Genomic DNA, 26,969 nt, shown 5'->3' with positions numbered 1-26,969 from the left:
GTATGTTTCTGGTCATATGCAAAGAAGCTTGAAGAGGAAAGAAAGATTGTGAAGGTTTCCCAGCCACCTAACACTATTCCTCTTTTCATTTGAGTGGGAAGGTAAAATGCTAGCATTCTGATAATTTTTCAATTAAGTGCTTTTTCTTATAATTGTATCCATGGGATAGGGAAAGGCAGATATATTTAAACAATGCATACAGGAAGAGGCATGAATCAGGAACAGGATCCTGAAGGGAGGGGAAGGGGAGAGGGAAGGGGATGGAAAGGGGAAGAGAATAATGGCTAGCTTGACCCAGGAGAAAGGGTGAGGCAAGCATTGCCATCAATGGAAAAATAGACTACTAAGAAGGTGTGCAGAGTTGTAGAGATCAACTGTTTATGGTTTCCATTATATCAGAACACAGAGTTCCCAATAGTTTGTTAAAAATCAAGCCTAAGATTTAGAATTCACTTAAATTTCCTCACTACCTGCACTCAATATAAGGCTTAAGGCAGGGGTGAAATATAAAATTTGTTACTACCGGTTCTGTGGGCGTGGCTTCTTGGGGGGTATAATGTGAATGGGTGGGTGTGGCCAACTTTTTTTTTAACTTTAAAAGCATTTTTTCTACAACCTCTTCAGCTGAAGAAAAAATGCTTTTAAAAGTTTCTGATGATCAGGCAACTCAGCTGGGATCACCAGAGGAGCCTTTTAAAAGCATTTTTAACAACCTCTTTGGCTGAAATGCTGTAAAAAATGCTTTTAAAAGGTTCAAATGATCCTAGCTGAGCCGTGCGATCATCAGAGGCTTTTTTTTTTTACTTTTAAAAGCATTTTTTCGGCTGAAAAACCACTGATGATCGCGCGGCTCAGCTGGGCATTGGGATGTGGGGGCAGTGATTTTTGCTACCGGTTTTCCGAACCACTCACTGCCATCGCTACCGGATCGGGCTATCCGGACCGAACCGGGAGCATTTCACCCCTGGCTTAAGGCCTCTTTGCACAAACTGAATTCATTATATTGGATTAGGTAGTTTGAAATTGGTTCTTGCTTGTAATTATTGATTACTTAATACTATTAAATCAATGCAATATTTAGATAGCATAGCCCATACATTGGAGATATTCACCCTAGAGATACAAACCATATAACACCACATTTTGTAATGGGACAAATATTAGATGTCTGGAAGGTCCCTAAATGACTATAAGGTGATCTAATAGGAACTTACAGTATGGCAATTTTGAAACATGATTTCAAAGCATATTATGAATGTCTTCTTAAGACTTCTAGGCTTCTTAAATGTTGCTTCATCTCTAAAAATGCAGGTTGTGCTAATAAGATTACTTTGAAGTGATATAGGTGATTTTTATTCAAATATCTGAAAATGGAATATTTGTGAATATTTGTAACTTTTTAATAGTAGCACTATTTTTTTTAGCACATTAGATCCTTTTGGTGTTATTAAAAACATGTAGGGTGATAAAGAGACGGTTGATCTAGTGGTGGCCTGAATTTAGGGGAGGAGCCATAACTTCTAGCAATGGAACACATGCTTTACCAACAGAAGAACTCCAGATGCATCTATGGGTTTCCTGATTAAAGATAGCATTGTTGAAAGGCACATTCCTGAAACGCTCAACAGCAATTGTCGTTCTATGCAGGCAATCAGAAAATATGCAGATAAATTCAGCTCTAGTTTCAGTAATTTCTGACCATCATTTACAGCACAGGATATGTACCTGTATCTCTTTCTGCTTTAGAGAAGGAGCATCAGTATTGGTTGGTATAGGTTAAAATTTCTTTCTTTTGTGTTTTGCAGAAAAAGGACATTGATAGTAAGCATCTCATATACTGAGGATCACAGAAGGCTTCCCAACCAGATCATGGAGTCATATCTCTTTTTCTCCTCTTCCCTCTCATTTGGAAACCATTTGTGAATGCATGTCTATGGAAAAGAATAAAGCGTCTGTACCATCTGAGACAAAGAAACCCTAAGGTTTAGATTAATTATATAAATATTGGAGGAGTTTTAGGCCATTGTCCTCTTAAGCCTGCTTTTGTGGCTGAAGGACTTTTTTAAAAATACATCATTTCCCATGGTTCTTGTCTCCCATTAGGTTGGTTGAGGTTGGCAATCCCTTTTATAGATTGTTGAGATAATCCTGATCAGCGTATATCATAAAGCCAGTAAAAATGCTATCTGTCCAGTAGGGATCATAGAACAGTCCATTCTGTTCTGAGTAAAATATTTGCAGCCACACCTCATCCTTCTGCTTTAGGGAAAGGATTGTCGATCCAGAAGCAATGTCATGATTCCCGGTATTGGCATCAAATGTCTTTATTTTGTACTGACCATTATACACCAACCCAATAGCCAAGTGTTTATTGGCCAATGTGATATCATAAGTGAAATAATAGACGCCAGGGATGTTGCATATAAATTTCCCACTGGAAGCGTTGTAATTTCCACCTTCGTTCATGAGGATCCTGTCAAATTTGATGGGCAGTCTCTCTTTTGGGTAACTATTGGTCACAGCAACAGAAAGCTGATCTGGCTTTCTTGACGTTGCATTGCAAGGCCAGACATCCCAAGGTCTCCATAGCCTCCTCGGGACCTTTCTTTCCAGGGCCCCCACTTTTCCAGTGGGGCCCTTGGGGCCTTTAAGCCACGGAGACCAGCTTTGCCAATAGCTCCTGGTTTCCCTTTTGATCCTGGCTGGCCTGGATTTCCCGTCCTGCCTTGGGTACCTATGAGAAAACACAACCTCAATGAGTAATCATACAAGGGACTCATGAATCTTTTGGACATAGCAACAGAGGGTCAAAACTGGTTCTGCAACCCAGGACATTAGAAAACATTGCACATTAGAAAATGTGGAGAAAATATATTTTTCTTCTCTTCTGGATAGGTATATGAAAGGGGAAAAAAAAAAGGATTCTCGCATCCTGCAAAGTTACAATAGAGTTTATTTTGTTCTGGGCTTGTCACGATATCTAAACTATTACTGAAACCACTGCAGCTTGAGGAACAAACCATGGTTTTAAAATTCTGGCTTATTGTTCTGTGGGATTGGAATCAATCTCTAACAATTTTTTTTTCTAATCTACTGCATCAAACAAAGCCAGAAGTCATTACTTTTTTCTTTTCTCTTTGTATTTTTGTTTTTTCCTTTGATTTTATAATGAAATTTAATTAAAAAAATAGAATCTTTCTAGCAGAAAGATACAACATAAGAAACAGTTAACTGTATGCTAAAACTCCCAGTTGACTTATTGTTCATATTTGCAGTTATTACTCCCTGTTTGTATGCTAATTAGGGGTTGGATCAGAGTTTTGGTGCAAATGGAAGGATCCCAAGTGAAATTGCATTCAACAATTTCCACTCTCTGAAAGGAGGTGGGGTGGGAAATTCTTCTTGCCAATTCTTCTGCTTTCCACACCCTTATTGTTTTGGAAGCTCTGTCAAACTTCTCCAGATACTAATATCTTTTAGGAGGAAGAATGTAATTGGTGAAAATCCTCTTTCTACTAACAGTACAAAACTCAATGGATTTCAAAGTCTCCTCAAAGTGAGGAGCTTGTAGAAGGAACCATGTCAATCTATGATAGCTGAAAATCGGGAGGAGGCTGATCTTTTCCATGAAACAATTCTTAAAATTAAAACATGTACACTTTTAATAAAGATTACATGAGGCCATTTTGGAAACAAACAAATTTTGCCAACACAATTGAGTGAGAGGTTGCTGAAGTTACATCAAAAGGTTTAAAATTATCTCAGAAGATCTCAACAAAAACAAACATTTCTAACACATTACACTTGTTCATTGGTAAATGAGCTGTGATTTGTCCTGCATGTAAGCTGTATTTCCATAAACATCCTATTTTCCCCACTTCATCCCAATTCAAATCATAAATCATTTGAGAGCCAGTTTAAGTGGTGGTTAAGGCATCTGGTTAGAAACTGACAGACTGTGTGTAATGTATCTTTAAATATTTTGGCGGGAAACAAGCACGTTGCTGATTGGTTGAAGCCTCCGGCTAAACTGTATTTAAGGAGAGGTTTTTCCCAGCCCGGGTTGCTGGGTTCACCATATAGTAAAGAGCTGTTGTCACTACCCTGGTCTCCTGCCTCGTTATTGCCCGAATCTAACACTGGCGACGAAGGTGGGATCTCGAGGCTAAGAGCGCCAGGAAAAGAGCTGAACTCACCAGGAAGACGCGAACCCAGCAAAACAAGGGCGGAAAGCAGCGATGTCCGGCTACACACCGCCAGCGCCATTCGACCCAGCCAAAGAGAAATGGGGGTCATACATGGCTCGCTTCGAGTGTTTCCTCGAAGCAAACGAACTTCAAGGGGTTTCCGACAACAGGAAACGAGCCTATTTTCTGAGCCACTGCGGTCCAGAAGTGTTCGACACTGCAGAATCCCTGGCTGAGCCAACGCCGGTACAGTCGGTACCGTGGCAAACTCTACAAACTCTGCTGAAAGCGCATTTCGCACCGATGCCATCCAAATATGTGCAACGGTTTGAATTCGGGGAGCGCAGACAGCAAGAAGGCGAGTCCATTAGTGCATACATGGCGCCCTAAGAAAAGCCTCAAAACATTGTGAATCGAGACTTTGGGCGAGGCATTGCTGGAGCAACTCATCCGCGGGGTCAGGGACATCCGTTTGCGGGCGGCTGCTGGCTAAAAGCAACCTAACGCTGGCAAACGCCCTGGGCGAAGCCAGGGCTCACGAGATGTCCACCCAAGCGGCAGACCTTACAAAAGCAGGTCACCAGCGGCTGGTGAAATCAGCGGTCCACAGTGAAGAGGTCAGGCCGAATCGGAGGGAGGGGCGAGGAAGAGTCTTCCACACCGGGAGGCCGGAGAAAGACGACCGGGCGACTGCGAGTTGCGGAGGGCAACAGCGACAACAATGCAGATTTAAAGATGCAACATGTCGGCGATGCGAAGGAAGGGCACCTAGCACAGGTCTGTCGAGCTCCCCAACCTTCCCGCCAAAAATTCAAACCAGCCAATCAGGCGTGGGGCAGCGGCGGCCCGAGTGGTCAGTTTAAAAAGGCGCGAATTAAACCAAACTGTCGTGAGAGTGGGTCACGCATCAACACGCCTAGAAAGAAAATCTTCACAAAAGCAAAGATTGAGGGGTGCCGTGCCGACTGGAGGTGGACACCGGCTCATCGATCACGATCATGTCCTGGGACAACCTCGTGAGAGCCTTACCGCCATCGCAAGCGCAAGCTGCAACCACAAAGACTAAAAGTACAGGACTACCAGGGAATCGCATCCCTGTTCGAGGGGTAACGTCCGTCACGTCGAATATGGACACTACAAGAAAACTCTGCCCATCACCATCGTCGATGGGACCCTGCCAAGCTTGTTGGGACTGGACTGGTTCCGAGCATTGGGCATGGGGTGACGGAATCTTCAGAAACGAAGTCGACCTCAAAGAGACACTCACGAAGGAGTTTGGGGCGTTTTCAAAGACTGCCTGGGCAAGTACAAGGGACCCCTATATCCTTTAATTAGACCCCAAGTTGCCCTATCCGCCTAAAGGCTAGGAGGTCCCGTTCGCCCTAAAGCCCAGGATTGACGGGAACTGGACAAGCTAGTAAACCAGGAATTCTAGTGCCAGTTGACCATGCTAAATGGGAGACCCTATAGTCACCCCAGTCAAACCGGACGGATCGGTCCGGATTTGCGCTGATTACAAGGCAACGCTTAACAAAGCGTTGCAAAGAGTGCTTACCCGTTCGGTGGTACAGCACTTACTGCACTCAATGGGGCAAGGGCAAGTTTTTGCCAAGCTAGACCTGGCCCAAGCCTATCAACAGCTGCCCGTAGATAGCAGCACAGCGGAGCGCAGACAATTGTGACTCACAGAGGGCTTTTAAGTGTACCCGGTTACAGTTTGGGGTTAGTGTGGCTCCAGGGTTATTTCAGAACCTGATGGGCGACTATTGCAGGGATTACCAGGGTGGTACCATACTTTGACGATGTACTGGTATCCGCTGAGAACCTAGAGGAATTAGGGGAGAGGCTGCGAAAAGTTTTGGGCATTTTCCGGTCTGCGGTCTCACGGTTAAACTAAACAAATGCCAGATCGGGGTTGAGTCTGTGGAATTCCTGGGCTACCGGATAGACAGGAAGGATTCACCCCACTGAGAGCAAGGTGCGGGCCATCAGGAAGGCCCCGGTGCCCAAGAACAAAACGGAGTTACAGGCATTCTTGGGTCTGGTCAACTTCATGCGGTATTCTTAAGGAATAAGGCAACAGTAGCCGAGCCGCTGCATAAATTATTAGCAAAGGCTGCTGCATGGTCTTGGGGAAAGGCGGAAGCTAGGGCATTCGAAGGGTAAAAATCTCCTAACGGTGATAGCCTCCTTATCCAGTACAATGGCACACTGCCATTAGTGTTAAGCTGCGATGCATCTCCCTATGGGGTGGGGCTGTGCTCAGCCACAGGTTACCAAATGGCACAGAAGCCCCATTGCATACTACTCCCGAACCATGTCATCAACTGAAAGGAATTATAGCCAGCTTGATAAGGAAGCCTTGGCTATAGTCTCAGGGTAAAGAAATTCCATGAATATGTATTTGGTCGTGATTTTGAAATCATCACGGACCATAGACCCTTACTAGGTGCTGGCAGGCGACCGCGCCCGTGGCACTTTCGCCAAGACTGACCCGATGGACTATCTTCCTGGCAGCGTATTCTTACAAATTACTACACCGGCCAGGAAAGGATTTAGGGCATGCAGCGCACTGAGCAGATGCCCATTACCAGAGACTATCGAAGACCCCACTCCGGGATACCAGTTCTGCTAATTGACTCTTTGGACTCTGGCCCAGTCACATCCAAAGAGGTGGCTCGGGCTTCGTATAAGGACATTACAATAAGGAACTGTAATTGGTTGGGTACAAAGAGGTTGGCCGCTGCCGGGCGGCGTTTTAAGAGTTTGTAAAAGCGTGGGGAACTTTCGGCTCAAAGGGGGTGCCTGCTATGGGGGGATCGAGTGGTGATCCCAGAGAAATTGAGGAAAAAGGTATTGGATCTCCTCCACGAAGGTCACCCAGGGATCGTGAGGGTGAAGGGTCTAGCGAGAAGCTATGTGTGGTGGCCCTTAATGGACTCGGAAATTGCTGAAAGGGTAGGGAAATGCCAGGCCTGCCAGGAGTCCAGACCGCTACTAGCGGCCCGATTCGGGAATGGGAGAGACCCCAAGGGCCCTGGTCTAGGATCCACATCGATTTTGCCGGCCCCTTCCACGGCCAAACCTTTCTGGTGGTAGTTGATGCCTACTCCAAATGGCTGGAAATCATTCTCATGAGATCCATGACAGCCGAGGCAGTGATCTCAGTCCTACGGCACCTATTTGTAACCTATGGGTTGCCCGACACGTTAGTATCCGATAACGGCCCGCAATTCACGGCAACCCAGTTTGAGGGTACTTGGCAGAGGAGGGCATCCGCATGTCCTCTCGGCGCCTTTCCACCCTGCGACGAGGCCTTGCAGAACGTTCCGTCCGGGCGCAAAGAGGCCTTATCCAGAATCAAGCCAGGCGACTGGCAAACAAAATCGATACCTTCCTGGCGTCCAACACAGAACCCCTGTGTCACAACTGGCAGAAGCCCAGCAGAGTTATTAATGGGTCGGAAGCTCAGGTGCCCACTAGACCGTTTAAACCTGAACTACACGCAGGCGGGTACAAGGGGGCAGTCAGTAAGACAAGAGGGATGGAAATAGGCGACCGAGTGTGGGCACACAACTATAGCGAAGGCCCGACCTGGTTAGCAGGAAAAATCCTAGAAATTACAGGTCCCAAATCATACTTAGTGGAAATAAAGGATGGCCGGGTATGGAAGCATACATAGACCAAATAAGAAAAGCATAACCGAACAATCCGAATTAGGCGAAACAGGCCCTGACTATACAATGTTTGAATCCACAGCTGACTCAAACCCGGGCAAGCAGGACTTATCTGATTTCCAGGAGGTCCAGCAACGCCAACAGGTTCCATCAGAAAACAGCAGGGACGACTCTGCAAATAATCCAGGGCCGGATGGCCCAGAGGAGGAGCTGAGAGGAACAGACAGTCCCTCCGGTCAGCTCGACTCTCTCCCAGAGAATGAATTGCGCAGGTCCGAAGAGAGAGCCCAGTCTACTTGCGTGATTACGTTGAAAATAATATGTAAATATCATGTAAATAATGGTAAAGTGTTTTCTGGGAGGAAGGAGTGTAATGTATCTTTAAATATTTTGGCGGAAACAAGCACGTTGCTGATTGGTTGAAGCCTCCGGCTAAACTTTTTAAAATACATCATTTCCATGGTTCTTGTCTCCCATTAGGTTGGTTGAGGTTGGCAATCCCTTTTATAGATTGTTGAGATAATCCTGATCAGCGTATATCATAAAGCCAGTAAAAATGCTATCTGTCCAGTAGGGATCATAGAACAGTCCATTCTGTTCTGAGTAAAATATTTGCAGCCACACCTCATCCTTCTGCTTTAGGGAAAGAATTGTCGATCCAGAAGCAATGTCATGATTCCCGGTATTGGCATCAAATGTCTTTATTTTGTACTGACCATTATACACCAACCCAATAGCCAAGTGTTTATTGGCCAGTGTGATATCATAAGTGAAATAATAGACGCCAGGGATGTTGCATATAAATTTCCCACTGGAAGCGTTGTAATTTCCACCTTCGTTCATGAGGATCCTGTCAAATTTGATGGGCAGTCTCTCTTTTGGGTAACTATTGGTCACAGCAACAGAGAAAGCTGATCTGGCTTTCTTGACGTTGCATTTGCAAGGGCCAGACATCCCAAGGTCTCCATAGCCTCCTCGGGGACCTTTCTTTCCAGGGCCCCCACTTTTTCCAGTGGGGCCCTTGGGGCCTTTTAAGCCACGGAGACCAGCTTTGCCAATAGCTCCTGGTTTCCCTTTTGATCCTGGCTGGCCTGGATTTCCCGTCCTGCCTTGGGTACCTATGAGAAAACACAACCTCAATGAGTAATCATACAAGGGACTCATGAATCTTTTGGACATAGCAACAGAGGGTCAAAACTGGTTCTGCAACCCAGGACATTAGAAAACATTGCACATTAGAAAATGTGGAGAAAATATATTTTTCTTCTCTTCTGGATAGGTATATGAAAGGGGAAAAAAAAAAGGATTCTCGCATCCTGCAAAGTTACAATAGAGTTTATTTTGTTCTGGGCTTGTCACGATATCTAAACTATTACTGAAACCACTGCAGCTTGAGGAACAAACTATGGTTTTAAAATTCTGGCTTATTGTTCTGTGGGATTGGAATCAATCTCTAACAATTTTTTTTTTCTAATCTACTGCATCAAACAAAGCCAGAAGTCATTACTTTTTTCTTTTCTCTTTGTATTTTTGTTTTTTCCTTTGATTTTATAATGAAATTTAATTAAAAAAATAGAATCTTTCTAGCAGAAAGATACAACATAAGAAACAGTTAACTGTATGCTAAAACTCCCAGTTGACTTATTGTTCATATTTGCAGTTATTACTCCCTGTTTGTATGCTAATTAGGGGTTGGATCAGAGTTTTGGTGCAAATGGAAGGATCCCAAGTGAAATTGCATTCAACAATTTCCACTCTCTGAAAGGAGGTGGGGTGGGAAATTCTTCTTGCCAATTCTTCTGCTTTCCACACCCTTATTGTTTTGGAAGCTCTGTCAAACTTCTCCAGATACTAATATCTTTTAGGAGGAAGAATGTAATTGGTGAAAATCCTCTTTCTACTAACAGTACAAAACTCAATGGATTTCAAAGTCTCCTCAAAGTGAGGAGCTTGTAGAAGGAACCATGTCAATCTATGATAGCTGAAAATCGGGAGGAGGCTGATCTTTTCCATGAAACAATTCTTAAAATTAAAACATGTACACTTTTAATAAAGATTACATGAGGCCATTTTGGAAACAAACAAATTTTGCCAACACAATTGAGTGAGAGGTTGCTGAAGTTACATCAAAAGGTTTAAAATTATCTCAGAAGATCTCAACAAAAACAAACATTTCTAACACATTACACTTGTTCATTGGTAAATGAGCTGTGATTTGTCCTGCATGTAAGCTGTATTTCCATAAACATCCTATTTTCCCCACTTCATCCCAATTCAAATCATAAATCATTTGAGAGCCAGTTTAAGTGGTGGTTAAGGCATCTGGTTAGAAACTGACAGACTGTGAGTTCTAATCCTGCCACAGGCATGAAAGCTGGCTGAGTGACTTTGAGCCAGTCACTGTCTCTTAGCCCATGACATCAGCTGTGGTGGTAAACCAGTAGGTTAATTTCTTTTGCAATCAAAGGATCAACACTTGGTTGATCTGAAAAAAGTGGACCCTGCACTTACAGAAAAATACTAGGATGAAAAAAAAATCCGGTTTAAACCCTTCATCAGTTCAGCTGCTCTGTGCATCTGATAACTATAGCTCAAAAAACATAGGCATTATAACATTTGATAGTCCAAAAAGCTGCAAAAAGGCTGCTCCTGATTTTTGTTAATGATTAGGAGTCCTGTTGGCAGGAAGCTTATGCTTCATCTAACCAAGAGTTAGATAATTTCTATTTATAAACAAAGTCAGCCAGACAATACAATTACAGCCCAGTTTGGCCTCATCATTCCAGACACAATCCATCTCCTCTATATCATCCCTGAGCAGGCCTAGGAGCCAGAGGGAATATTAATATGTGTCCTTTCAGTTTAATTTAATTTATACTGTATTCTTTTTTTTACAAAACATGAACTAAACCATCTAAAACCATCTGTAATCTATCTCATAGATGACAATGACATCTATGTTTTATGGTCTGGGGTCCCACAATATGAAGTGAAGATAAAGTGCAAACTCATGTGTAAACAAGCCATTATGGTTTGTAAAGGGGGTTAACCCCTGCTTGAATTAGCATGTTAATTCAAGCCAATAGTTAATTGTGCAACCTGTAATTGGTGAAATGTAACATCTGTCATGTGGCGGACCATATCACACTTTTCATAATATGGCACATTGTTCCCAAAATGAACAGGTTCAAAACCTGCTTTGGGAAAGAGTTCTCTTTTTTTTAAAAAAAAAACACACCACAAGATATATGCCTTAAACCAGAGGTTCCCAATCTTTCTGGCTTTGCCAACTGATGGCGGTGGCAGGAGAGGGGATGGGTCTGCTTCATTTGTGGAAATGGAGTTTCACGTGTGCACGTGCTTGCCTGCCACTTGTGCAAGTGGAGCTTTGCTCACACAGCCCCGATTCTGGGCCATGGTCTGGCGGTTGGGGACCCTTGCTTTAAACAGCTATAAATCGGGGGGGGGGGAAATGCTATTTAAACTCCACTCCCCAAAAGGTCTAAAGTTTCAGCCCCAGCTGCTCTGGGAAGTTTTGTGATTCCATAGAAGAGTAACACTGGTGGGCTGTATGAAGCCTCTAAATCCAGGGTCTCCAACCTTGGCAACTTTAAGACTTGTGACTCACAGAGGGCTTTTAAGTGTACCCGGTTACAGTTTGGGGTTAGTGTGGCTCCAGGGTTATTTCAGAACCTGATGGAGCGACTATTGCAGGGATTACCAGGAGTGGTACCATACTTTGACGATGTACTGGTATCCGCTGAAAATCCAGAGGAATTAGGGGAGAGGCTGCGAAAGGTTTTGGGCATTTTCCGGTCTGCCGGTCTCACGGTTAAACTAAACAAGTGCCAGATCGGGGTTGAGTCTGTGGAATTCCTGGGCTACCGGATAGACAGGAAGGATTCACCCCACTGAGAGCAAGGTACGGGCCATCAGGAAGGCCCGGTGCCCAAGAACAAAACGGAGTTACAGGCATTCTTAGGTCTGGTCAACTTCTACGGTATTCTTAAGGAATAAGGCAACAGTAGCCGAGCCGCTGCATAAATTATTAGCAAAGACGGCTGCATGGTCTTGGGGAAAGGCGGAAGCTAGGGCATTCGAAGGGTAAAAATCTCCTAACGAGTGATAGCCTCCTTATCCAATACAATGGCACACTGCCATTAGTGTTAAGTTGCGATGCATCTCCCTATGGGGTGGGGCTGTGCTCAGCCACAGGTTACCAAATGGCACAGAAGCCCCATTGCATACTACTCCCGAACCATGTCATCAACTGAAAGGAATTATAGCCAGCTTGATAAGGAAGCCTTGGCTATAGTCTCAGGGTAAAGAAATTCCATGAGTATGTATTTGGTCGTGATTTTGAAATCATCACGGACCATAGACCCTTACTAGGTGCTGGCAGGCGACCGCGCCCGTGGCACTTTCGCCAAGACTGACCCGATGGACTATCTTCCTGGCAGCGTATTCTTACAAATTACTACACCGGCCAGGAAAGATTTAGGCATGCAGCGCACTGAGCAGATGCCCATTACCAGAGACTATTGAAGACCCCACTCCGGGATACCAGTTCTGCTAATTGACTCTTTGGACTCTGGCCCAGTCACATCCAAAGAGGTGGCTCGGGCTTCGTATAAGGACATTACAATAAGGAACTGTAATTGGTTGGGTACAAAGAGGTTGGCCGCTGCCGGGCGGCGTTTTAAAGAGTTTGTAAAAGCGTGGGGAACTTTCGGCTCAAGGGGTGCCTGCTATGGGGGATCGAGTGGTGATCCCAGAGAAATTGAGGAAAAGGTATTGGATCTCCTTCACGAAGGTCACCCAGGGATCGTGAGGATGAAGGGTCTAGCGAGAAGCTATGTGTGGTGGCCCTTAATGGACTCGGAAATTGCTGAGAGGGTAGGGAAATGCCAGGCCTGCCAGGAGTCCAGACCGCTACCCCAACGGCCCCGATTCGGGAATGGGAGAGACCCCAAGGGCCCTGGTCTAGGATCCACATCGATTTTGCCGCCCTTCCACGGCCAAACCTTTCTGGTAGTAGTCGATGCCTACTCCAAATGGCTGGAAATCATTCTCATGAGATCCATGACAGCCGAGGCAGTGATCTCAGTCCCACGGCACCTATTTGTAACCCATGGGTTGCCCGACACGTTAGTATCCGATAACGGCCCGCAATTCCACGGCAACCCAGTTTGAGGGGTACTTGGCAGAGGAGGGCATCCGCATGTCCTCTCGGCGCCTTTCCACCCTGCGACGAGGCCTTGCAGAACGTTCCGTCCGGAGCGCAAAGAGGCATTGTCCAGAATCAAGCCAGGCGACTGGCAAACAAAAATCGATACCTTCCTGGCAGTCCAACACAGAACCCCTGTGTCACAACTGGCAGAAGCCCAGCAGAGTTATTAATGGGTCGGAAGCTCAGGTGCCCACTAGACCGTTTAAACCTGAACTACACGCAGGCGGGTACAAGGGGCACTCAGTAAGACAAGAGGGATGGAAATAGGCGACGAGTGTGGGCACACAACTACAGCGAAGGCCCGACCTGGTTAGCAGGAAAATCCTAGAAATAACAGGTCCCAAATCATACTTAGTGGAAATAAAGGATGGCCGGGTATGGAAGCGCCACATAGACCAAATAAGAAAAGCATAACCGAACAATCCGAATTAGACGAAACAGGCCCTGACTATACAATGTTTGAATCCACAGCTGACTCAAACCCGGGCAAGCAGGACTTATCTGAGTTCCCGGAGGTCCAGCGACGCCAACAGGTTCCATCAGAAAACAGCAGGGACCACTCTGCAAATAATCCAGGGCCGGATGGCCCAGAGGAGGAGCTGAGAGGAACAGACAGTCCCTCCGGTCAGCTCGACTCTCTCCCAGAGAATGAATTGCGCAGGTCCGAAAGAGAGGAGACGCCCAGTCTACTTGCGTGATTACGTTGAAAAATAATATGTAAATATCATGTAAATAATGGTAAAGTGTTTTCTGGGAGGGAAGGAGTGTAATGTATCTTTAAATATTTTGGCGGGAAACAAGCACGTTGCTGATTGGTTGAAGCCTCCGGCTAAACTATTTAAGGAGAGGTTTTTCCCAGCCCGGGTTGCTGGGTTCACCATATAGTAAAGAGCTGTTGTCACTACCCTGGTCTCCTGCCTCGTTATTGCCCGAATCTAACACTGTGAGTTCTAATCCTGCCACAGGCATGAAAGCTGGCTGAGTGACTTTAAGCCAGTCACTGTCTCTTAGCCCATGACATCAGCTGTGGTGGTAAACCAGTAAGTTAATTTCTTTTGCAATCAAAGGATCAACACTTGGTTGATCTGAAAAAAGTGGACCCTGCACTTACAGAAAAATACTAGGATGAAAAAAAAATCCGGTTTAAACCCTTCATCAGTTCAGCTGCTCTGTGCATCTGATAACTATAGCTCAAAAAACATAGGCATTATAACATTTGATAGTCCAAAAAGCTGCAAAAAGGCTGCTCCTGATTTTTGTTAATGATTAGGAGTCCTGTTGGCAGGAAGCTTATGCTTCATCTAACCAAGAGTTAGATAATTTCTATTTATAAACAAAGTCAGCCAGACAATACAATTACAGCCCAGTTTGGCCTCATCATTCCAGACACAATCCATCTCCTCTATATCATCCCTGAGCAGGCCTAGGAGCCAGAGGGAATATTAATATGTGTCCTTTCAGTTTAATTTAATTTATACTGTATTCTTTTTTTTACAAAACATGAACTAAACCATCTAAAACCATCTGTAATCTATCTCATAGATGACAACGACATCTATGTTTTATGGTCTGGGGTCCCACAATATGAAGTGAAGATAAAGTGCAAACTCATGTGTAAACAAGCCATTATGGTTTGTAAAGGGGGTTAACCCCTGCTTGAATTAGCATGTTAATTCAAGCCAATAGTTAATTGTGCAACCTATAATTGGTGAAATGTAACATCTGTCATGTGGCGGACCATATCACACTTTTCATAATATGGCACATTGTTCCCAAAATGAACAGGTTCAAAACCTGCTTTGGGAAAGAGTTCTCTTTTTTAAAAAAAAAAATACACCACAAGATATATGCCTTAAATCAGAGGTTCCCAATCTTTCTGGCTTTGCCAACTGATGGCGGTGGCAGGAGAGGGGATGGGTCTGCTTCATTTGTGGAAATGGAGTTTCACGTGTGCACGTGCTTGCCTGCCACTTGTGCAAGTGGAGCTTTGCTCACACAGCCCCGATTCTGGGCCATGGTCTGGCGGTTGGGGACCCTTGCTTTAAACAGCTATAAATCGGGGGGGGGGGAAATGCTATTTAAACTCCACTCCCCAAAAGGTCTAAAGTTTCAGCCCCAGCTGCTCTGGGAAGTTTTGTGATTCCATAGAAGAGTAACACTGGTGGGCTGTATGAAGCCTCTAAATCCAGGGTCTCCAACCTTGGCAACTTTAAGACTTGTGGACTCCAACTCCCAGAGTAACATAACATAACATAACATAACATAACATAACATAACATAACATAACATAACATAACATAACATAACATAACATAACATAACATAACATAACATAACATAACATAACATAACATAACATAACAACAGAGTTGGAAGGGACCTTGGAGGCCTTCTAGTCCAACCCCCTGCCCAGGCAGGAAACCCTACACCATCTCAGTTAGATGGTTATCCAACATTTTCTTAAAAATTTCCAGTGTTGGAGCATTCACAACTTCTGCAGGCAAGTCGTTCCACTTATTAATTGTTCTAACTGTCAGGAAATTTCTCCTTAGTTCTAAGTTGCTTCTTTCTTTGATCAGTTTCCACCCATTGCTTCTTGTTCTACCCTCAGGTGCTTTGGAGAACAGCCTGACTCCCTCTTCTTTGTGGCAGCCCCTGAGATATTGGAACACAGCTATCATGTCTCCCTAGTCCTTCTTTTTGTTAAACTAGACATACCCAGTTCCTGCAACCGTTCTTCATATGTTTTATCCTCCAGTCCCTAATCATCTTTGTTGCTCTTCTCTGCACTCTTTCTAGAGTCTCAACATCTTTTTACATCGTGGCGACCAAAACTGGATGCAATATTCCAAGTGTGGCCTTACCAAGGCATTATAAAGTGGTACTAACACTTCACGTGATCTTGATTCTATCCCTCTGTTTATGCAGCCCAGAACTGTATTGGCTTTTTTAACAGCTGCTGCACACTGCTGGCTCATATCTAAATGGTTATCCACTAGGACTCCAAGATCCCTCTCACAGGTACTACTATTGAGCAAGGTACCACATATACGGTACTGGTGCATTTTGTTTTTGGCCTAAATGTAGAACCTTACTTTTTCACTGTTGAATTTCATTTTGTTAGATAGCCCAATGTTCAAGTCTGTCAAGATCTTTCTGTAACTTGAGCCTATCTTCTGGAGTGTTGGCTATTCCTGCCAGCTTGGTGTCATCTGCAAATTTGATGAGTTCCCCGTCCAAGTCATTGATGAAGATGTTGAAGAGTACTGGGCCTAAAACAGAGCCTTGGGGTACTCCACTGCATACTTCCCTCCATGTGGATGTAGTTCCGTTGAGGACTACACGTTGAGTGCGGTTGGTCAGCCAGTTACGAATCCATCTGGTGGTGGTGCTGTCTAACCCACATTTTTCTACTTTATCTAGTAGTAGGTTATGGTCTACTTTATCAAATGCTTTACTGAAGTCCAAGTAAATTATATCGACAGCATTCCTCTGGTCTACTAATTTTGTCATTTTGTCAAAGAATGCGATAAGATTAGTCTGGCATGATCTGTTTTTGACAAACCCATGTTGGCTTTTGGTTATTACTTTGTTTGCTTCTAGGTGTCCAGTGATTCGTTGCTTGATTATCTTTTCCAGAATCTTCCCCGGTATTGAGGTCAGACTGATAGGTCTGTAGTTTCCTGGATCTGTTTTTTTTCCTTTTTTGAAGATGGGAACTACATCAGCTCTTTTCCAGTCCTCTGGCAGCTCCCCTGTGCTCCAGGATCTCAGCCAGCTTTGCTCTCTGAGGAATTCTGGGAATTGAAGGGCCGCGGTGTGGCTCAGGCTGTAAGAAGCCTGTTATTAAACACAGCTGCCTGCAATTACTGCAGGTTCTAGTCCCACCAGGTCCAAGGTTGACTCAGCCTTCCATCCTTTATAAGGTAGGTAAATGAGGTTATGAGGACCCAGATTGTTGGGGGGGCAATAAGTTGACTTTGTAAATATACAAATAGAATGAAACTATTGCCTTACACACTGTAAGCCGCCCTGAGTCTTCGGAGAAAGGCGGGATATAAATGTAAATAAATAAATAAATAATAATAAAAAAAAGTCTATAAGTCTTAAAGTTGTCAAGATTGGAGACCCCTGCTCTAAATGACATTTGTTGCACCTCTATCATAAGTTATGATTATGGACTTCTGAAATAATAAACTCCACTAAGATGCCATAACTAACACTTTGGTTGTTCGAATATATTAAAAAAAGTGACATTCTTCCTTAATTTGATTTTGGAGAGAGCTATGATGTAAGAAGGTCTTATGAAAGAAAATGGATTTAGTACTGTATTGGCTGATTTAGATATCCCCATTCTTTTTTGAATTCCTTCTGAGGTAGAAAAGTACCTTGAAAAAGAAGCCATCTCTTACCTTCATCCCCTGGCTCTCCTTTCTGTCCATCTTCTCCATCTCGTCCATCTTTTCCTGGAAAACCCATCCTCCCTATAGTCCCAGGAGCACCCGGAGCTCCGGGAGCACCTGGAGGGCCTTGTGGTCCTAGCACACTGCAGATTACTTGCTTGGGATTTTTCTCAACGTCTGCTTTGGCAAAGCTACTGAGAAATAGATTAATTATACTTGGAGCAATCCAGGCAACCAGAAAGAGGAAGATCATGGTGATACCTGCAAGAAATGAAACAGAAGCAATTATGGGTGCATGTTGCAAGAAGCAGCTAGGGCTGGCAGGAGCACTACAGGAGTGGAACATGTTACATAATTAACATTGAAGGTTGGGGCTCAGAGGAACTAGGAATACATCCTAAAACTTTTCAGAAGGGTAGTTTTGATAAACTGCTGCAGGAAGCACATCCCCGCCTGCCCCCCCGAAGGACTCTTTTGGCATTTCAGGACTATCTATTCTGGCCGCAGCTTTTAAGTACAGCACTAGAGCCCACATAATCCGACACATGCAATGTTACCGGAATTAAAAGCATAGATCCACCGATGGCTGATGGAATTATACACATTAATATGAAATGAAGATATTAAAGGAAGTGGATTATGTTATTAATAATGGTCATTTCCCAAGCAATTGTTAAGTAAAGGTAAAGGTTCCCCTCGCACATACGTGCTAGTCATTGCCGACTCTAGGGGGCGGTTGTCATCTCTGTTTCAAAGCCAAAGAGCCAGCGCTGTCTGAAGATGTCTCCGTGGTCATGTGGCCGGCATGACTCAACGCCAAAGGCACACGGAACGCTGTTACCTTCCCACCAAAGGTGGTCCCTATTTTTTCTACTTGCATTTTTACGTGCTTTCGAAACTGCTAGATTGGCAGAAGCTGGGACAAGTAACGGGAGCTCACCTCGTTACACGGCATCACAAGGGATTTGAACTGCTGAGCTGCTGACCTTTCGATCGACAAGCTCAACGTCCTAGCCCCTGAGCCACCGCGTCCCTTAATTGTTAAGTAGTAACGTACAAATTCACTCTCTCTATTGGATAGCTGATTTATGCAAATAGTGGGATTTTTCTTTAGCAAGTCTGTTTTTTCAAGCCACAAGATACAAACTGGAAAGTCTTGAAGAGTTCTTATTGAAATTTGTTTTTATAGTTGCCTTCTTTAAACAGGTAGTAACAGTGTCTGCTTGTCTGAAAGGCTGAAATGCTTCTTCACTTATTTCAGAATTGCACCAATTTCTTTCTTTTTTCCTTTGTAGAATGAGACTAACCTACCTGACTGGTATACTGAGACTACCCCAGCATAATGCAGTGGCTAAAGTTATGGGAAAGTCCAGGTTCAAGTCCCTTCTCAACCACAGACCTCATGGATGATTTGGGGCCCTTTACTCTTTCTCAGTGTCCATAGTGTCATGATGAAGTTATAAAAGTAGGGGAGATCCCAAATATGCTTTGTGGCCTCTTCAAAAATGAGGGATGTAAATTAATAAACAAATGAATGAAATAATACATGCAGAAAATAGTAGGGCACTGATAGAAAGTAATAGTGTGTAAGTGGAAGATAAGTAAATACTTCAATTTGTAAAGGTTTGAATAATATTATTAGGTCCTGAAATGATGTTGTCAGATTAGATATGGGGAAGGGGAAGCAGCAGAACTGGCACCCGACACAGTCTCTACTTCCTTTGTTGTTATTTCTATCTTAGATTGGGCAATTATCTGTAACAAAATATATAGCTTTATGCAAGCAAGAAGAATTGGCCTGGGAGCGATCATCAGAATGTATTTGAATAGTTTTAAATGGGAATAGTAGATAGCTAAAGGTATATACTATAGGAGAATTATTCCTGGTTGTTAATCCTACACCATTCCCCCCTTTTTTTTCTAGTAAGTACTGCAGACTGATAACTCAGGTATATTAGACCATGTTTCTGTTAACAAAAGATTTTGTGGAATCTACTCAGGAGGCAAAAAAAAAATTAAAGTATGTATCAGCGTTTGAAAATGCAAGACAGTGATGTAAAATCTGCTTTGGTTTCTGGAATTAACACTTTCAATTCTGAAAAAGTGAATCATCCAGGAAATAGATTTAATCCAGCAGAACCTGTCCATGTAGAAGTTTCCTAGGAACTACAGGGTCAAGAAAGATGGCGAGATGATTACAGAAGAAGTTGTTGGACTGAGATACAGAAGGCAGAGCAAAAAATCCACAATGGGACTGAGGAAAAGGTAATTACATGGGCAGCTTATATTCAGGACAGTTACTTCTATGTTATTCCAACCATGACTGACATGTACATATTGCATGGATGCCATGGCTTGGCTTGGGCTTGGGCAAATGTCTTCCCTCTTTAACCACTGTCTTACGGTAGAGATCTTCAGCAAGAATGTCTTAAAATTATTATATCCCCTTGTAGCAAAAGGATTGATTTTTCCCTCCATTGTATATTTCAAATGTTGGCATCTGCTCTGAATTTTCTGCAGGTAAGGAAATACAGTTTGAAAAGAAGAGACTGGAAGCTTTATAACTCTGGGGCTTCATAACACATGAAGACTGAGTGATCTGACTGGAGCCATCCAGTGTGTTCCCACAACTTGTGTGACTTCTGTGGAGGTGGGGAAGCTATTGCTTGGCTCCAGGCAGTGTTTCTTTGGAGTGGCAGAGAAACATGAATCCCCATTGGAAGAAGCAGTGGTGGAATTCAATTGTTTTTACTACCAGTTCTGTCGGTGTGGCTTGCTGGGCGTGGCAGGGGAAGGATACTGCAAAATCCCCATTCCCTCTCCACTCTGGGGCCAGCCAGAGATGGTATTTGCCAATTCTCCAAACTACTCAAAATTTCTGCTACCGGTTCTCCAGAACCTGTCAGAACCTGCTGAATAACACCCCTGGGCAGGAGCTTCTGCCCTTTTTAAGCCTGGATTTCCTTCTTTCAGTTGCAGTGAGAATTATTTTCATAGCCGTGAAACGACACCCTAGAGGGGAAGACCAGAGAACATTTCCCTTGAGTCATCGAGAGGGAGTATTGATCATTGGAAGGGTGAAAACATTTTTTTTAGGACATGAAAAAATTACTTACAACTGGGACTGGCAAACTAATGACCATCATACAGAGTATAGATCATGTAGAAAGAGACACAGATATATAAATGTGTGTATGTGACAGAGAGAAAGAGATCTCATATTTTAAAAAAGAATGCACTTGAATGTAATTTTTGGACTCCCAAGTTAAAGGGAGGAGGTTTAAATTTAAATCACACAATATAAAATCAGAGTATAATCACTTCCTAGAATAGCTTAGGCTGGGGGAATAAGGAATGATAAAACAGTCTGTATGTCTTCAGGGAAAGGGAGCAAAGCACAGTTTCTTCACTGCAAATTGCTTGCTGGAAAAATGTGTTATGAATTATTTTCATGTACAGAATCCCACTATTTAAAAATATGTATAATTAAGACCACACAGGAGAGTGGGAAACTGAAAGAGAATGATTAAATGAGCCCTGAAAATGATTTTTGTTTTTAGACTAGTCTCCAATATTTTCCTCGATTCCATGTTGTACATACCAAAATCGTGAAAAATAGTACCGGGGGATGCCAAGTCCCCGCCGGATGCCCCCATCTGTTCTAAAGTATCAGACCTCTCTTGGATGCTCTCAGAATCAATCAGAGAGTTGAAATAAACATTAGTAAACCACTAGACTTCAAAGGCAAAACTTGCTAGCTAGAACTTAGAATAAGAAAGAAAACATCTGTTTTTCCCATGCCTGCCAAAGAGATTATAACCGATGTTTATACCCTGAGTTGGGAAAGGAGAACAAACAACTGAGAGAGTACAGCATTAACAGGTTACTGTTTTTATTCTAAAGCAGCACAGTCAGAAAAAAATGTATCCTTCATATGAACTCATTCTGATGTCCTGTGAATTGTGGTATGAAGATGGCCTGCTAATTGCTTTTAGACGCGATGTCCTTTTGATGTCGCAATTATCCAACATAAAAATATAAGATACTAAGGTAAAAAACATATTAGGATCAAATATTGAACCCTAGAAAGAATTAAAGCTTTCAGTTAAAGAAGAACATATAAACTTGACCAACAGTTACAAAATGATGCAGAATATTGAAATATTGGAAATATTGAAGGATATTGTTGAATAATGGAGTCAGACGTTACTACAATGACAACAGAAATATCTTCCTCTGTGGATAGACTGTCTCTAAAGTAACAAATTTTATTTGACAAGGTAAACTGAATTGAAAGTGGACTTACGGATAAGAGGCGACAAGAATGACATGGCAAAGATGCTAGACTGGACATGCAAAAGAATTTGATGGATGTTTTAATAATTAAAAGAGACATGCAAACAATAAACTAAAAGCCTGACCTGGAGAATTTTCTATATTGGCCCCTCCCAGGAAGGGAAACTTCTCTGGAACCTTGGGAGAGCTGATACTGGGGGAAGGGGCAAAAAAATAAAAAAAACCCAAAAACCCTCAGCTCCAGGGGAAAATTTGATTGGATCCAGTTCCCTGCAGGAAAGGAAGGGGCCTTTCTATTTGCAGAAAGGGAAATCAGAGTTCTTTTGAATTGTTTGCTTAGGAAATACTATATACTGTATAGTATACATGTTTCAGGCAGAGATGGGATTCACTTACCTTCCCTATCGGTTCACAAATGTAAGCGCACATGTTCTCCTCTGCACACCCGCACAGCCTTCTGTGCATGCTCTGTACTCGTGCATTACATGTGGGCGGGTGGGAGGAGCCTCCCCCAGTCACCACTTCCAGTTTGCCCGAACCTGACAGAACTGGCTGAATCCCATCTCTGGTTTCAGGCAATCAATCTTTTTTTTTATTTATTTGAATTTATATCCCGCCCTTCTCCGAAGACTCAGGGCGGCTTACATTACTTTCACGTTTAGTGCTAGTTACTAATCTCATCCTTGCATATTTGTGCCTGCAACTCAGCTTTGACTCCTGTCAACTACAGGTAGTCTTCCACTTACGACCACAATTGAGCCCAACATTTTTGTTGCTAAGTGATAAATTGGTTAAGTGAATTTTGTCCCATTTTACGACCTTTCCCACCTCATTTATTAAGTGAATCACTGCAGTTGTTAAATTAGGAACACGGTTATTAAGTGAATCTGGTTTCCCCGTTGGCTTTGCTCATCAGAAGGTCGCAAAAGGTGATGGCATCATCCTGGAACACTGCAACTGTCATAAATATGAGTCAGTTGCCAAGCATCTTAATTTTGATCAGGTAACCACGGGGATACTGCCACGATCATAAGTGTGAAAAATGGTCATAAGTTACTTTTTTTCAGTGCCATTGTAACTTTGAATGGTCACTAAGTAAACTGTTGTAAGTTGAAGACTATCTGCATATAGACAAGTCCACACTGTTTTCTTAGCAGTGATTTGCTCCTGCCTTTTTCCTAGGGCTGAGAGAGAGGGACTGGTCCAAAGTCATTTATCTGGCTTCCATGCCTAAAGTCTCCCTCTGGGACTTATTTTCAATAAAGGAGAATTTTTGTAGCTGTTGAAATGAAAGGTCCTTGGTGCTCTCTGAGCTTGGTTGTTTTCTTGCAGAAGGTTCATTACCCAAACTAGGTAACATCAGAAGTCCTAGTAAGGAGTGGAATCTGTTTTCCTTATGCATGGAGGCTGGTGCATGAACAAAAGGCCTCTGAGATTGCAGAGTACTCTTCGTGTGAACATACATAGCTATCTCACACTAGATGATTATACCCACAAATTGATTCTGCATTAATGGGAAGAATAGTTTTTACACATTTTCTTATGAAAAAGTAATTTATCATGGAGTCTTATTTGGCGACACCGATTTTTATATTCTCTTAGATTATCATTTTTTTTTTAAAGTTTCACAAGTTATCCAATGAACAATGTGTAAATTTTGGGATGATTTTTACTGGGAAGAATGTAGTAATATGTGTCATGGTATTAATTTTAGACAGAACACTCACACACAATGTTGTTTTGGTTTCCTAAAATTCAAATATAGAAAGCAGTAGGGGAAAAATGCAAGGCACATTTGAACAGGTATTGCTACATAAATCTGAGAAATTACTAAGGCAATAGGATTGGCACCAGTTTTGGGGGAAACTTCAACCCTGCTAATTCTCTTTTTGCAGGGAAGGGGGTGGGGGATGGGATAGACTGTATTTTACTAGCCTCCCGTTTAACCCCTCTCTCTTCCCTTGAGATGGGGAGGAAGAGATATGCCCAAGAGCGGTTAGAAAGTCTAAGAGATTGACCAGTTGAATGGTGAGTATATGGAGGGAAAAGCATATCAAATTTGTTGGCCGAAAGCATGGGAAAAGATAAACCCACAGTTTTAAAATGGAGTATAGTTTGATGAGTTATGAAAGGCGAGCCTATCTGCTATTTTTTAACCTTCTCTTAAAATTTCTTTTAGCAGCTAAAGGGGAACAGATGGATCTTATTAGAAAGGAAGGTCCCCTTCATTTGCATCACAAAAGCCACGTCAAATATCCCTCTGGCTATTTTTTTTTTTGGTGGCAATTTTTCTCTTAGTTTTACTATTAGGTTACTTAAAATGAATGTTTTAGCTCCGGATTAATTTTATCCCTTCCCTAGAAACAGCAAAGATTTGGTGATTTTCTTTATTTTGGGGGGTTATATCTTTTATTTTAAAAACAGTTTCTCTGTTAAAATCAAATGGGTTGTTTATGAGAGCGGAGGATCCAAGACAAAATCATCGGTGGAGTTCAATAAGAGAAACGTGCAAATTAAGGACTATCGTGGCTGCCTCACTTTTATTTTTTCAATTTCAAAACTGAGCTCATCAGAATTTCACTAATCATGTGTGACCTTGTCCCAATTCCAGCGATTCCTTGGCACACTATTTATTTATTTATTTTGCACAACAGACAACTGCAACTTTAAAACTCAGCATTTTTGCACTGCACTTTGTCTCCCCACCCCATTCCGTCAGTGCCATACAAACTTCAAGAAATCAACCGTTTTAAGGTGGCACGCTTATTTTAACAGTAAATTACCCATACTTTTAGCTTGCATAGCCTCTGGCTGAAAGCCCTACTTTAAAAATGCTCTAAGTAAGTCAAAAATAAAATACTACTTACCAGCACCACTGTCTTCAAGCAGCCCCTGACATCCAGTCGGAAATCTGCTGAATCTTAAAACAAATCTCCTTCAGCTGGACCTTGTTGTCTACTTTTGTTGGGAGTTACTGCCACAAAGCACTTCCTTTAAATGAAGCGTGCCTTCTCAAATATAGTTTGCTGAAGTGGCTGCCTTGCATCTGCATCCCAGTTTCTTCCAGCAGCTTGTTTTTTTGGCTCAGCTTTGCCAGAGGCATTTTTTGATTATTGTGTAATGTGTTTGAGCCTCTGCCTTGGGTCACGTGAGGCAGGGAAGAAAACCCTCCACACATGGGGCTAAATACTTGGAGAAATCCCTTCTCCCCCTGTGTTCTAGGCAGAGTTCCAAGGATCAGGAGCAACTTGCCTTCAACATGCTACCTAGTGATGCTAAACAATGTTTCTCAACCTTAGCAACTAAGATGTGTGGACTTCAACCCCCAGAATTCCTTGGAGAGTCCACATGTCTTAAAAGACTCTAAGGTGGAGGACTATTACTTATTGCTGGTCAGCAGGTAGCCCTTAAAAGGGACGCGGTGGCTCAGTGGCTAAGACGTTGAGCTTGTCAATCGAAAGGTCTACAGTTCAGCGGTACGAATCCCTAGTGCTGCGTAACAGGATGAGCTCCCGTTACTTGTCCCAGCTTCTGCCAACCTAGCAGTTCGAAAGCATGTAAAAAATGCAAGTAGAAAAATAGGGACCACCTTTGGTGGGAAGGTAACAGCGTTCCATGCGCCTTTGGCATTGAGTTACACTGGCCACATGACCACGGAGATGTCTTCGGACAGCGCTGGGTCTTCGGACAGCGCTGGCTCTTCGGAAACGACTAGCACATATATGCGAGGGGAACCTTTACCTTTTAGGTAGCCCTTAATCTAGCTCACAAGTATTTCTAACTCTGTTCCTTACAATTTCGCCAAATTGCAATACTGCAATGAAAAATTTGTCCATATGCTCAAGGTGACAAATACTGTACATAAACTACTAAGGAAATTTTCCCAGTATGTTTTTGTGGCAAGATTCCAAACCTAATGCCTAAATCTTGGAGAAAGTTTTCTTTAAACAAAGTTTTCATGTATAAAATCTACACATTTAACAGAAAACCTTTAACCATCTCGAATGCTTTGTTTAAAGAAATGCAAGGGATAATGCTACCTTCATAAATACATGTCAGTTGCGAAGTGTCCAAATTTTGATCATGTGACCATGGGATACTGCAACCGTTGTGTGAAAAAGTCATGTCACATTTTAAAGTACCATTTAAACCGCCCTGAGACCTTTGGGAGAAGGGCGGTATAAAAATTAAAATAATAAATAAATAAATAAATAAATATTGTAAATTCAAGTGTGAATGGTTGTGAGTTGAAGACTCCCTATAATCCCAGTTCTTGCTGCCTTTTTCAAGTGTGATATTAAATGGCACAATAAAACTGACAAAAGCACCCGTTGGTGATCTGTTTGCTTGTTGATCCTTGATGCAAATCAGTGATTGATCACCATCAGGATACTTTGGCTGTGCCTTATTGTACTTCTTTTTAGTTGCCCTGTTTCCCAGCCTTAACCGTCTTTGTTCCAGCATTGGCAAACTGCAATATTACAGCTATATACAGCTGGAACATGGTATGTTGTGTTGGCTCTTGCTTCTTATGAAATCTGAGAGAGTTTGTACCAAGTTTGTACCAAGAGAGATCTTATAAACTGTTCTAACAGCAAAACAAAATGCTTAGCTTAGTCTATATTAGGCTTTTATGAGGCAAGCCAGGTTTTAGCTGCTGTTTAGTATAACTAAAAGCTGTTAAAAGGAAAAGTAGATGTAGTTCTCCTGCTGTTAACAATTACAATGCTTTCAGTATAAAATAAAGGAAAGGTATAAAAAAGATTATGCGGAAACATATGGGATGAGAGCTGAACTAGGAAAAAAACCAAATATGACAGGAAATGAAAAACCTTTCTTGGGTTGCATTGGATATGCAAAATTTGGACAGATCTAAAAAACAATAGCTTTTCTAGAATCCAACTCAGTTTAAAGTGAAAACCCACTTTCCCGTAAAGGTTACCATGCAAAATTATTATTCTTCCCATTTTTTCTCTTGTATAAAACCTAGTTCTGTATTGCAAGTCTTAAGTGGTGTGCTGGCTTTCTTGCAACTAAAACATTTTAAGTATTTTGATGAGGTTTTCAATGTGTCAGTTCCGAATAGATGACAAAAACAAAGAACTTGAAATGTGTGAAATGCAAGCATTTTCGTTTTGCAGATAAAATTATCAAACAAGATAGTATGGATCTTGCA

The 26,969-nt window shown here is 42.6% G+C and overlaps 2 protein-coding genes and 1 pseudogene across 3 annotated transcripts in view; 1 reads left to right on the top strand and 2 right to left on the bottom strand.

Moving 5' to 3' along the window:
• Positions 1-1,371: 1,371 nt before the first annotated feature.
• LOC131190544 (complement C1q tumor necrosis factor-related protein 2-like) lies at positions 1,372-2,795 on the bottom strand (annotated as a pseudogene).
• A 5,539-nt stretch (positions 2,796-8,334) lies between these two features.
• LOC131191831 (complement C1q tumor necrosis factor-related protein 2-like) lies at positions 8,335-26,831 on the bottom strand. 2 transcript variants are annotated; one of them, XM_058170342.1, is made up of 3 exons: positions 24,661-26,831; positions 17,507-17,758; positions 8,335-8,982 (listed from the first exon to the last, which is right to left on the bottom strand). In XM_058170342.1, exons 2-3 carry the CDS (start codon positions 17,748-17,750, stop codon positions 8,369-8,371), a joined length of 858 nt encoding a protein of 285 aa, XP_058026325.1. In that variant the 5' UTR covers positions 17,751-17,758; positions 24,661-26,831; the 3' UTR covers positions 8,335-8,368. The 2 variants fall into 2 exon arrangements, with proteins under 2 accessions (XP_058026325.1, XP_058026326.1); XM_058170343.1 differs by lacking the exon at positions 24,661-26,831 and adding an exon at positions 22,190-22,439.
• PTTG1 (PTTG1 regulator of sister chromatid separation, securin) overlaps positions 19,739-26,969 on the top strand; it is a 37,050-nt gene continuing 29,819 nt past the window's right edge. Inside the window, exon 1 of the mRNA XM_058170348.1 lies at positions 19,739-19,762. The gene's annotated coding sequence lies outside the window, so the exon portion shown is untranslated. The remainder of the gene's footprint in view (positions 19,763-26,969) is intronic.

This window comes from Ahaetulla prasina, chromosome 2 (genome assembly GCF_028640845.1).
Source record: "Ahaetulla prasina isolate Xishuangbanna chromosome 2, ASM2864084v1, whole genome shotgun sequence".
NCBI classification, from domain to species: domain Eukaryota; kingdom Metazoa; phylum Chordata; class Lepidosauria; order Squamata; family Colubridae; genus Ahaetulla; species Ahaetulla prasina.
This window is presented reverse-complemented; position numbering and strand designations above follow the sequence as displayed.